General features: G+C 34.6%; 1 protein-coding gene across 1 annotated transcript in view; it reads right to left on the bottom strand.

The window, feature by feature from the left end:
* Positions 1 to 13365, bottom strand: part of CSMD1 (CUB and Sushi multiple domains 1) — a 1224748-nt gene that overhangs the window by 197786 nt on the left and 1013597 nt on the right. Inside the window, exons 29-31 of the mRNA XM_086461528.1 lie at positions 9050 to 9237; positions 6809 to 7003; positions 1644 to 1760 (exon numbers count right to left, since the gene is read on the bottom strand). Of these exons, the coding sequence (XP_086317654.1) occupies positions 1644 to 1760; positions 6809 to 7003; positions 9050 to 9237 (500 nt within the window). The remainder of the gene's footprint in view (positions 1 to 1643; positions 1761 to 6808; positions 7004 to 9049; positions 9238 to 13365) is intronic.

Raw genomic sequence — 13365 nt, 5'->3', positions numbered from 1 at the left:
AGAAAATAAGAATAAAAATATTTATTTGTTAGGTAGTTGGTGAATATGCTGCATAATTTTTAAATACCATATGAGCATTATTTTTTTAAGCATTATTTATTAAAAACTTCTAATTTGCGCTCATTTACAATTATTCAATATAGTAATTAAACACAATGTGATTACTTTATAGAACATCACAACTACTGATATGGGCCTAGAGATATTTTGCATGTTCTTGATCAGGGATTCTAGTGAAAAATATTGTGTACTAAAGCCTCTAATTGGATAAATGTGTTTCATGAATGTGTCTCTCTGTAAAGCTGCAACAGCATTTCATTGTAACTACTATCTTGGGGATCTAATCACTCTGAATGATTTGACAGATATTTTCTGTAACTTGCAGCCTCTTTCTTCTGCTATTTTTCTTCTTACATTCCATACAATTCTATCAGGAAAAAGAATTACATCCTATCAAATCTCACTTTCTCTGGCAGAAAACTTAAAACTGTAATAAAGAATACAGAGTACTTTTAAATATTCCTGTAATACAAATCTCAAGGATTTGTGTAACTCCCACCCCTAAAACATTGATGAATAACCTTTATAGGATACACGTTGGTTTTTTAAATAGGACAATAACTAATTAAAATATATTTTATTTGATAATTATTTAACCCCAGTTGTTGCAAGTATCTACTATGCAAATTTATTTCTTCCTTTTTTTCTGAAAAAATGCTTCTGAAATGTAAGAACAAACTCTAAAACATGATAAAAATTGAATTAATTATTTTCTTACTACAAAGATGTGAACAAAAATTGTGAACAAAAATATTGAGCTTGTCTCAAATAATGATAATTATAATAAGGACTAGCAACCAAGAGTTTAGTACTAGAATTATGTTATGAATTATTATTAGGAGGTGCAATAAACTTTTTCCAAGCTCTCAACCTGTAAATCTCAAACTACTTCTGTCAGCAGCTTTCCAAATTCCTTGGTGAATCCTTACAGGTTTCATTTCATATAGAAAGTACCAAACACAGTAAGTTGCTCTGCATTCAATCTTTTGGTAAGTAAGTAGTGAAATTATTGCTATTTGTCTGGACTTAAATTAGAGAAACCTGCTTTGCACAAAACCATGCACTGCATACAATTGCACAAGTTTTAGAGATTTTGACCAAATATTTTGACACATTGAAATAATCAGGTTTGTGATTTTCCACAAACTTTTCTGCTACTTTTAGGTGCTTTCTTTCCCTCCGTTGTACTTGTTAAATGTGATCCTACTCAAGTTGCCCTTGTTAAACATGAAAAACAAGAAGTTAAAATATAAGAGAACACTCGCTCATTTTTTGACAATTGGTTTTACTTTGTGGGAAGCTTGAATGAATGATTATCCTATGATGATGAATGATGTAATCAATGAAAGCATTCAGGATATCCTTGGATACCAGACACAGACAACTTAGCAGAAGTCTATTGATTACTCAAGGGAGAAGTAAAAGGTCAGATCCCTAGAATCAAGTTCCGTGTCAAGAATGCATTTACTTTTGGTAAGTAATTTGCAATACATTGAAGATCTGAGGTCACTATTACACATGAAGGACATCTGAACAGTTGAATAATGATTAATGATTGATAAATCAGTAGAAGAAATTCTTACCAAATTCCTTAGGTACAGTTATTGAATAATGACAAGTCTGTCCAGCAGTGTAATTATGAGGATAATTTGGTGATAAAACCACTCCCTCTGATCCGGTATACTGCCCTCCACATGGTGCTGGAAACAAAAAAGAAAGAGAAGTGTTATAATACTTACAGCTGTCTCTATCAGTTCAGTCTGAAAATGAAAACCTAAAGATTATGAAGTGACAGTTTAGTATTTTCGCTTTTTGGTTTTCCTATCATGACATATCTAATGGTATTCTTTTTCAGAATGTAATATTTATTTAAATTTCTTTAAAATTAGAATACATGAGAATTTTACTTGACTACAAGTATTCATATAGGACTGGAAGTATAAATTACTTAGTTGAAAGAATCTATAAGCACAGAATTTAGGCAGGTTTTTTTGATTGTAATATATGTCTATATCTGTCTATGTATCTATGTTAAAAAAATAGCTCAGAAAAGAAAAATTGGTTCTGCATAAATAAATGGCACAACACAGTTATCTTGGGTCTCAGAGGAATACATAGATATGCTACCAGTACCCTGTACGGAATGCTGTGATTCTGCTTTGTTAATGTATGTTTGAATTTCTTGCTTTTTATAACATCCTAGACGATTTTCAAAAGAGCATATAGATTGTATTTATTAAGAAATCCCTTCAGATTCATATGTATATAAAACAGAACAGAAAGAGCAAGGGAAACTCTTTACAGCTACAGAAGTTAGAATGGATATTTAAGGACAGTGGAGCCCCAGCCTTCAAGACTAGTCAGGCATTATGTAAGCAGCAGTTCTGCCTGTATCACAAAAGAAAAAAAAAGAACAATGCATGCGTGGTATGTTCCTTCACAGATGGGCAACAGGTGTGGCTTGCTAAGGGACTGCTGGATTTATCACTTATAACTAAAAGCATTACATCACATGAAGTCTGTGTCTCAAGGATTTCTCAGGAAAAGCCAAAGCAGAGAGTGGATGAAATGGATATGTGCTTCTGGAGAAACAGCAAATATAAGGAGTGGTTACATCTCCTTGAGGTGGATATTGAGTAAATACATTGAAAACAAAGTATTGCTGTCAGTCTTCTCAGCTTTCGGGAGCTAATGGAAAGGCTTGACTTTCTTTCAAAATCTTCATTAAAATGTAAGTCTTACAATAATTAGATTAGTTATATGCAATCCATTGCTTTTTCTGTCAAATGATTTCACCAAACACCATTAAAAACTATAGATTTTACAAGAATAAAAGATTGTTGCACACTTATTTTACTCAAGAAGCCAATAATGTTTTTTTTTAAATTAATAAATAGATTAATTATATTAAAAATTAAATTAAATTACATTATAAAAAACTGGAATAGTCACATTACTTTTGTTTTTAAGCAAGGAAAAGATCATTGCATAGTCTAAACAATCCCCTTCTACTATAAGGAACAAAGTAAGCTGATGTTACGCCACTCTGGGAATCTAACATATAGCAGATTACATTTTAACAACTGCTTGGAAAGTACCTCTGAGAAGGACCTGGGGCCCAGGTGGACCACGAGCTCATTGGTCTGAGGCTATCAAAGGACCCTGTTACCAGCTCCTGGCCCTGCCGACCTGGCTCATGCGCAGCAGGGCTGCGCCTAGTGAGTGAGGGCACAGCCTGTGCTTTGGTCATCCTTGGCTCCGAGCTCATCTGCCCTTGTGGAGTAGACCTGCTTGTTCTGCTCCCTGACAGCAACTGGGCTTCAAAATCACACTTGAAATATCTCTACAAGTTTAACTTCCTTATACAGGCAGCAATTAATACCACAAACCCGAGTCTTCTCTTAGCTACTTACATGAATCATTCAAAAATCCAATGTAATGATAGAAGATCAGAAGTTTAATCTGTCAGGAAGCTGAATAGGATTATGTGGCTGAGGTGAAACTCAAGTATTACAAGGAATCAGTTCATGCCACGAATTCAAAATCTTTATATTTCTTTCTCGTCTTTCTTTGAGGATACCAGAGACTAAGCCACAAAGTCTATCTTCTAATTAGCAGATGAAATTCTCAAGGCATGAACATTTCGCTGGAATGAAACTGTATCACTTACACTTAATTTAAAATTAATTCCTATGATATGGCGATGTAAAAATGTTCCCTTCTAAAATGTGTTTTCCTACTTTTAGATGTGTTTTTAATAATATCTTTGATAATACCTATGGTAATATCTTTGTAGTATACCCACTCTCTAAGGAAAGACTGTGAGTGCTCAGGCTAAAAAGGATGCAAGAAAAGTCCTCTTGTAGGTTAAGGCTGTAAAATTTATCAGTGCAGTTCTATGGCAGTCAAACATATACTAAACAGAGCTCTCAGTTTTTGACTACAAATAAAGTCTGTTTTAGTGAGCAAAACCTATATTTTCAGAAAATGTATTTTAATAACTTCATTAAGGATCATGAAATTAATAATGAAAAGAGTATGCCTGAGACTTTCCATTAGTGTTTCAGAACACATCTACTGGCAGCTGCCAACTGTTACCTAGATAAATATGAAATTTGTTGAAGAAGGGCAACTATCTATCACTATAAATAAAGAAATACAAACTCAGAACATGGTGTAAAATTGCATCATGAGCATTTTTGTTTGATATTTTCAGTTTTGACTAGGTTAAGCTGTATATTACAAGAGGGCTTCACATGACAACAAAGGTGTTCCCGAGCGTATTTTGGTTCTGGCCTCTGATATGCGTCCTACCCTTAAAATTATGTATAAATACATTTTATATAATGGATCTGTATTTCATATCTATGTTTAAACATAATTTTTTTTTTTTTTTTTGTCCACACTTTCCACTCACATAATTTTTCTTTCACTTCAAATTATTAGTGTCTCAATTTTACTCAAAACTGTGCCCTGTGACAAAAAGGATCCTTTACTTCCTTTGGATCTTTGGCACAGCCATTGTTGCAGTCCTACAGGGATACAAAGAGCTCATGCAGTCCTCAGTAATCTGTGGTTCCATTATAACCCACAATTTGAGATTTTTGTCCTTCTTATAAATCAAATAGTTATTTCAGACTCCTCAAAGGAGTATAAATAGACATTTATTTATCTGGTATGGTTTCCTCCATAGTAGAGACACAAATGTCGCAGCCATGTAAATGATACTTTAAAAACCTCCACACCTTACCTGCAGTCATAAGAGTATGTGCTTTAAAATAGAATACACAGTAAACCAAACTAGATAAATAGACTTAAAGTGCTTCACAAGCATGTATTCCAGTTTAATTTTACTCAGATTTAACAGTGTCAAGATACCCAGTCTTTCAGTGAGTACTTTCTGTTTCTTTAGACACCCAGTGTTATTTAGAATAGATATCACAAGCATCTCAATACTGCATTAATTTTCACCTTGGAATAAGCATTATAATTACTGAGGCAGAAAATTAAAATGACGTCTCAGAGCTATGGTTAGCTAATTTATCCTCTATTCTTTGTTTTAGCATTTGTGTTTTATAAATACAGAACAATTTTAACAAATCAAAAGAAAGTTACATATATTAGTTACTGTCAATAAAGTACTAAATTTATGTGAAAATTTTAGATTTTAGATTTTTAATTATCTATTGGATGATCCTCAAAATGAACTCAGTGTGAGATAATGATGTCTATTTTGTTAAAATCCAGATATTATTTTAGGAGGTCTGTCTGTCTGTTCTAGACCTTTATTTCTGTGTGTAAAAGAAAGAGGATACGAAAGAACATTTCCCCTATTTTTTTTTATTTCATATTTTAAGTTGTTAGAATAATAGATAGTATTTTAATAGCAATTTTTTTCTCAAGAAATAGGATGTTCATTCTGCTTTAAAAAATCAAGAAAATAAAAATTTACTTTTTCTACACTACTCAATGTTTTATAAAAACTTCTTAAATAATGCAAAATGTAATCATTCTACAAGTGTACTATCGTAAGGTATTAAAGCTAAGCTATTTGCACTGTCACAGCAAAAGCTGCACTCTGGAGCACAGGAAATTCCACCTGAACATGAAGAAAAACTTCTTTACCCTGAGGGTGACAGAGCACTAGAACAGGCTGCTCAGGAATGCTGTGGAGTCTCCTACTCAGGAAATACTCAGAACCCACCTGGATGCAGTCCTGTGTGACCTGCTGTAGGTGAATCTGCTTTAGCAGGGGGGTTGGACTAGATGATCTCTGGAGGTCTCTTCCAACCCCTACCATTCTGTGATTCTGTGAGTATAGACATAGACTTAGGCTATGGCTACACTGGACATTAAACACTACAAGAGCCCATTCGTTGGCCTTGAGACCAAACAGCATGATTTGCCACAGCAAATACCTGTAATAGTCCTAGTTCTAGTACTACTACTCTCACTTTCAGAAACAAATGTGGATGGCCTACCAAGAACAGCCTCTGCCCCATGCTTACTCCTGCATTGTGACTAAGAAATTTTAAAGATTTATATAAGGTCTGGACCAAAAACATGCCTGGAAATAGTCTAACAAGTCTAACAACAAATTCCCAGTCCCCAGTCCTTGCTCTGAGAACAATTCAAATTGTATATGCATAGTCTAAGTTGCTACATCCTTTTAAAATGCAGTTCTAAATTACTGTCACTGGGAAGGTAATATCTGAAAACAATATATCTTGAGACTATGTGGGAGACAGATAAATACCTATTACTATAAACCAGTCATGTATTGGAAGCTCCATTTTGTTGAAAGAACTGCCCCTATTTGCAGTCTAAGCAACAATAAATTGGCAACAGACAATACAAAGAGCATAAAAAGAAACAATGGATAGGCCAGTAATAATTCATAATTATTATTTAGTCTATTTTATATGGATTCTCGCACAGATCACAAAGACTTCCACTGAAATGGATGTAAAGGTGAAACCATGAAAACTTACGCATTACATTGTAATCATTATTATGAACGTAACAGTATGTGTTGATATCACAATTTAAATATATTTTAAATAGTTAAACCAATACATTAGTGACTAAGCTATAATTCAAAACTCCTATGATCATAATTTTTATTTTTTAACGTCAGATTTTTCTTAATATAAGCTATATGCATAGAAATAATATAAATAGCCTCAGGGACTGAGAAACTCTGAATTCACTGGGAGGACAAAGGCAATGGTAAGAAAACAGTGCATACCATTACAAGATGGCAAAGCTCTATTCCATGCTGGCTTTCCATCTGTACCAATTACGCAAGTTATAGTTGAAGGATCAATAATCTTATATCCAGAATCACACTGGTAGGTAATAGTTGAACCAAGCTTAAAGTCTGTTCCAATTCTTGTCCCATTCATGATGTTTCCAGGATCAAAACAAGCTTCCCGTGGCTTTTCTGTTAAAATAAAGTAAATCTCTGCACAATTTCAATTAAAAAATAAATAAAATTGAACAATTATCAGTGTTTTTTTCCCAGTTAGTTTACATTTTTCAACAGCTATTAAAATACTTTTTTTGTTTCTGTATGCTTACTACAAGATCATGGATGTTTGCATTAGATTGGTTATGGGGTCAAGCAAATTATACTGAGAGGATCTAACCAACATTTTCTTTCTATCTTTTCTTAGCAGAACTCTTCAAAAGCTGAATGACTCCAAAGAATTTAGTAGTATAGAAGAAAAAACACCATTTCTAGAATTCACCACTTAAAACTACCATGTTTTTTAACCCAGTATCATGCTCAGTACTTAGTACCATCTGGATGGAAAGCTGCCATACTATGGAACAATTTAAACATTAAAACTGTGTTGTTCCTTTATGCTTCATATTTAGGAAGATCTAATAATAACTGGAGCTTGAAGGCTGACAGAATAAGCACAACATTTATTTCTGTCATGAGCTAATAGATATGAAATATTAAAGTCAAAGTGAGTATAGACAATGATGTTAACAAGACTAGGATTTCATTCATCATTCTTGGCAAGTTATACTGTGTAATATTACTGCTATATTTAATATTTTGCTAAATATGTGAATTCTAGGAGGGAAAGACATCTAATATAAATAAAGCTCATTATAGGAGGCAAAGATTTTTTTATAAAAAATTCCAGAGTCAAATTCATAGCCAAAGTTTGCAGCATGCCTTCTTTCCTTATTTGATATTAATAAAGCACATATTTTAATGAAATTCTCAAGGAATATTATCAGAAAGCAAAACTAGATGTCCATAATCAGAAATGTGATGTAAGAAATTTTATCTAAAATATTAAATAATATACTTAATAAAAACATTGAATTATTAGGTGCAACCATACTGCCTATTGAATACAATAATTTTTTAAAATATAGCTATTGAATATAATAACTTTTTAAAATACACTGTTTACATTATAGTGTTTTAAAATATACTGCTCTCAAATGTTACATTTTTATTTTCTTATTCTTTCATTTAACTTCTAGTTGCATAGAGACCACACAACATACTATGTCGAGAACAAAAAATACACACACAGCAAAAATGTGTGTATGCATATTTTCAATGGGCATCTTTATCTTTTTATCTTCTTCTGCTCAAATTGTTATTTTCTTACCTTGCAGACCAACAAGACTTCCTGGAACAAACTGTTTTCTCATTTTATTTATATTTTGTTTCAAGTTTAGCTAAGAACAAATAGACTAAGATTTCTATGGCAATTTGACAGTTAATTTGAGAAGAAAAGCCTTGCCAACATGGAGAATAATGCATGATGCTGGATGAAGACTAAATAGAAAAATGATTTAATAGTTCTTTTTAACCTCCCTCTCTTTTATTGCTGTGTTATTCCTGTATTCTTTAGAAGTTGAGGCAGCACCTCTGCTGATGAAAAACAGCTTGATAAATCTCAGGAGAGATGACAATCAAGCCAGAGTCAGCATCTGTGACCAGAAAAGAAATCAGCATTTGAAATGAGTGTTTCTTTAATAAACAGTCAGCATAACCCATTCTCTGGGTAGTAATAGGTACCCCCCCCCCAATGCAAATATTGTCCTGCCGTAGTTGTTCAAAAATGCATATACAGATTCAATAAAGTAGAAAGGAATATGTATTGGTATGTAGCAGGAAGGAAGCAGAAGTAGGCACGTATTGTAATTGGGTAAGACAATTCAATTATTCTACAACTGTTTTCCAAATGCTACTTTTGATATGCATCTTCTATTTCTTACTTTTTTTTCTGGACAATGAAAACGTGCATAAGTAATGTGAAAGAGATTTCAGGAAAGAGGATTTCTGTGTTCCTCCACATGTTTACAGAAAATAGTTTTTAAAACCTACATAGATGCAAAGAGGTATTTGGCAGTTCAGTCTAAGTACACCTAGAAGTAAATTGATTTGAGTATCCATAAATACTAAATTAACACTTCTTTCCCTTTATGTTTCCATAGATTATAGTGAGAACAGTACCTTTATAGTCAATGGCAAATCCTGACATTCCAACAGAAGCATCACTGCGAAAAGCCAGAAAAAGACTGTTACCACTGCTCTCTATTCTTTCTGGAGCCTGTGAGCCTTGAAAACTGCCAATTAGAGGACTGTTGGAATCTTCCCCTTCGTAAATATGTAGAAAATCATAACTGGGTTCCATATTGAAACTGAAAATAAAGGCAAAAGATAATTAAGTCTTCATTTCTTTTTCATAACTTAAACAGTACCATGACTGTGGCTGCCAATCTTCTGCCTAACACATTTTCTTCTCTAGAAATAAAAGTCTCCTTAAATATGATTCACAGTGAAACTTTACTAACTTTCAATGGAGTTCTCTTTATTATTGATTTGAACACCTTCAGCTTTCCAAAAGATATACTATCAGGCCATCATGCAGGCTCTGTCTACAGCCAATGAAAAGGAAGCATATCCTTCCACCTATCTCAAATGCCTTTTTCAAGATGGAATGAATCACCTGCTGCAGAAAGGCTGCCTCTTACCAGTCACCACAGGGATGATCAAGACAACCATCTTAAATCAAAAGTTCAGCTTTTAGTTAGCTCAACTGGATGATATTAATTCCACCCATTACAAACATAAATTTATCATTTTAGAAACAAGATGCTTTCATATGGAAAGACCAGTGTCTTGGAACTTGCCTTGGTTCGTACCCAAATTGTATCAGAGAACTATAATAAATTAAAGTGATTTATTATTATTCTCACTAAACCACCTATGCTATGCCATATTTGATGACAATTTTTAGTTGAGTCTCAAAAGCGTTGAAAGAAATGACAGTCTAAAGACCAATACCAAGGAAATGCAAACCATACAGGGCAATGGGTTCAATCTTTCTGTAGTCAACACACATTTGACAAAATATATTGCATCTCCATATTCTCAGCCCACATTCTCATCCTACACAGACACTACTGTCTTCTCAAAGCAAGTTCCCTGAGAATAGTACAGGTCTTAGCTGTAGCATACTGCCTAAGAATGAAAAATCTTAGATAAAATTAACAGAAAATGGTATGTTAAGTAGATTTTGCAGATGTCAAAGAACCATTACTCCTCTTGATCATCTACCAAAGGTCTTGGGAGTCTGGGGAGGTCTCTGCTGACTGGAAGCTAGCCAATGTTAATGCAATTTATGAGACGGATGTGAGGGAAGACCCAGGGAATACAAACCTGTTAGTCTAACCTCAGTTCCTGGAAAAATTATGCAGATTATACTGGGTACTATCAAAAGGCATGGAAAGAATAATTCAATTATCAGGCACAGCCAACATGGGTTCACAAAGCCAAAGCCCTATTTAACTAATTCAATATCCTTCTACAATAACGTCACCTGCCTAGTGGATGAAGTGAAGGTGGTAGATGTAGTTCTTCTGGATTTTAGTAAGGCTTTTGATACTGTCCCTCACTACATCCTTCTGGACAAGTTGTCCAATTGTGGGATGAACGGGTTCATGATGCACTGGATGAAGAACTGGCTGCATGGCAGGGCTCAAAGTGTTGTAGTGAATGGGGCTACATCTGGCTGGTGATCGGTCACCAGCGGTGATCCTCAGGGTTCAGTTCTAGGGTCAGTTCTATTCAATATATTTATCAACAATCTGGACACAGGAGTTGAATGCACCATTAGCAAGTGTGCTGATGAGACCGAACTGGGAGGTGCTGTTCATGCTCTTGAGGTACAGGAAGCCTTGCAGAGGGATCTACATAGATTGGAGCATTGGGCAATCATTAATGGCATGAAATTTAACAAGATCAAATGCCAGATTCTGCACCTGGGATGGAGTAATGCCAGGCAGAAGTACAAACTGGGGGAGGAGTTGCTAGAGAGCAGCCCTGCAGAAAGGATCTGGGGGTGCTGGTTGGCAGCAGGCTCAGTATGAGTCAGCAGTGTGCCTCAGGCAGCCAAGAGGGCAAACCACATCCTGGGGTGCATCAAACACCGTATAACCAGCCAGTCAAAAGAGGTGATTATCCCGCTGTATTCAGCATTGCTGCAGCCTCACCTTGAGTGCTGTGTGCAGTTCTGGGCCCCAAAATTTAAGAACGATGTGAAGGTCCTTGAATGCGTCCAGGGGAGGACAACAAGGCTGGTGATAAAGTTGGAAGGAACTTCCTGTGAGGAGTGGCTCAGGACTTTGTGCTTGTCTAGTTCGGAGAAAAATAGGCTGAGGGGCAACCTCATTGCTCTCTACAGCTTCCTAAGGGGGCAAAGTGGAAAGGGAGGTGCTGGTCTCCTCTCCCTGGCATCCAGTGACAGGACGCGTGGGAGCGGTTCAAAGCTGCACCAGGGGAGGTCTAGCGTGGACATTAGGAAGCGTTTCTTTACAGAGAGGGTGGTCAGACACTGGAAGAGGCTTCCTAGAGAGATGGTCAATGCCCCAAGCCTGTCAGTGTTTAAGAGGCGTTTGGACAACGCCCTTAACAACATGTGTTAACTTTTGGTCAGCCCTGAAGTGCTCAGGCAGTTGGACTAGACGATCATTGTAGATCCCTTCCAACTGAAATATTTTATTCTATTCTAAGAATCAAGGAAGTTACTGAAAGGATTGCAGAGATGGAGTTATTTCAGCACTGATATTTCATATAAATCAGAGGAGGTTTCTGATAGTGCATTAAATTATTTGTGTTCTAACATTAAATATATTTGTTAAACTCTATTTACTTCTCTATTACAAAGTTACCAGAATGTATTTGCATACTTTTTGATTAAATATGAACCCATATTACTTTTATGGTCCATTTATACTAACAATACAGTCTTTATTAAAAAAGAAAAATAGTCAAAGTTTTCATTTTTTTCTGTTGGATACCCATATGTATACAGGTAACAGTGTTGGGTTTTCCCTCCTTCTTAATTTGTATTCCAACTTTTTTTTTTTTTTCCAGTTTTCATTTACAACATTAATAACCCTAAAATCTACACCTTAAAAGGCCCTATATCACCATCAGTCAGAAGATGGATGTTTACAAGAATATTCTCCAACAGCAGATAGTTTTGTAAATGGTAGTGCCAAAAACCTGGGAAGCTAAGGCATAACCTTTTCTTTCAGATTTCTAAAGAAGATTTCTGCCTGGAGAATTAAAGAACTTCTAGCAAAGAATATCAAATTTAGGAAAGACTCAGGCAGTCTAGTGTCTATTACTGGACTGCAATTATTTATAAAATGTACTGAAGTATAGCATAAACTGCAACTTCCATTATATTGCTTATACTTGCATTCCTTAAAATAGAATTCACAAATAAACCTGAATACCGAGTAACTGTAAGTTTCTTTTGTCTTACTTGAAATTGACCATTTGACCTGATTATTTAGGCAGGCCACAGAAATCCGCTGCTTACCACACCTATCACATGACATCTTCAAGAGTGTAATTATTGGAGAGCTATTCTCATCCCTTAATGTTATTTGATCAAATATCTGAAGAACAGAATCATCGTCATATTCTTGATTATATAATTTCATGTACCTTAGGCTTTGATTCTTTAATTTCTTGTGTATCAATATTTTATTAGAAAACATATTGCAATCAGTCAACAAAAGAAACTGTTTGGGGTTTTTGTTTGTTTGTTTTGGTGTTTGATTTTTATTTTTTTTTCAAAAAATGGTGCAAATATTACACAAAAAAATTCTGAACATGCCATCATGTCTTCCTAAAAGAGACAGAACTGATCATCATCCCACTGAAGTCAACAGCAATGCTACCAATCTCAGCTTAAAAATCACTTAGGACAGAGAATTAGAAAAAGAAAAAAAATCTGCATTTGCATCCATAGATACAGCAAGTCAGATGATTATATAGGCCTGATTCAGACAGAAGTGGTAAACTGAACACATGAATATGACTATATCCCTGAACTTCAATTTGTGTTAAAAAACTGTGCAACAAATATAGGTTGATGGAACACTGAGTGAATAAAACTTCTATCTCTTGAATAAGTAGACCAATTTTTTTTTTCCTGATCTATGCACTCCAAGCAAAGTGTAATATTTAGCCTGTATTTGTAAAAACCTTTAAGAACTGAGTTCTTAAATTTGTTCTCTAGAAATAGACATTGTTTTTCAAAGATTTTTGTTTCATAGGTCACAGAAAGTTTTGTGGCTCAGGAATATATTCAATATCAAAAAGTGCTATATAACTATATTATTTTCTTTCATGTTATTTGGAAGCAATCATATAGCACATATTAGATGTATGCTCTAGGACTTAGCCAGAGAATATAATTAGAAGCTTTAAGAAGTGATAAATGATGACATTTTTAGATGTGACATTTAAAA

Source organism: Leptosomus discolor, chromosome 2 (assembly GCF_034619465.1).
Source record: "Leptosomus discolor isolate bLepDis1 chromosome 2, bLepDis1.hap2, whole genome shotgun sequence".
Lineage (NCBI taxonomy): Eukaryota > Metazoa > Chordata > Aves > Leptosomiformes > Leptosomidae > Leptosomus > Leptosomus discolor.
Note: the sequence above shows the minus strand (reverse complement) of the source record. Positions and strands in the feature narration are given on the sequence as shown.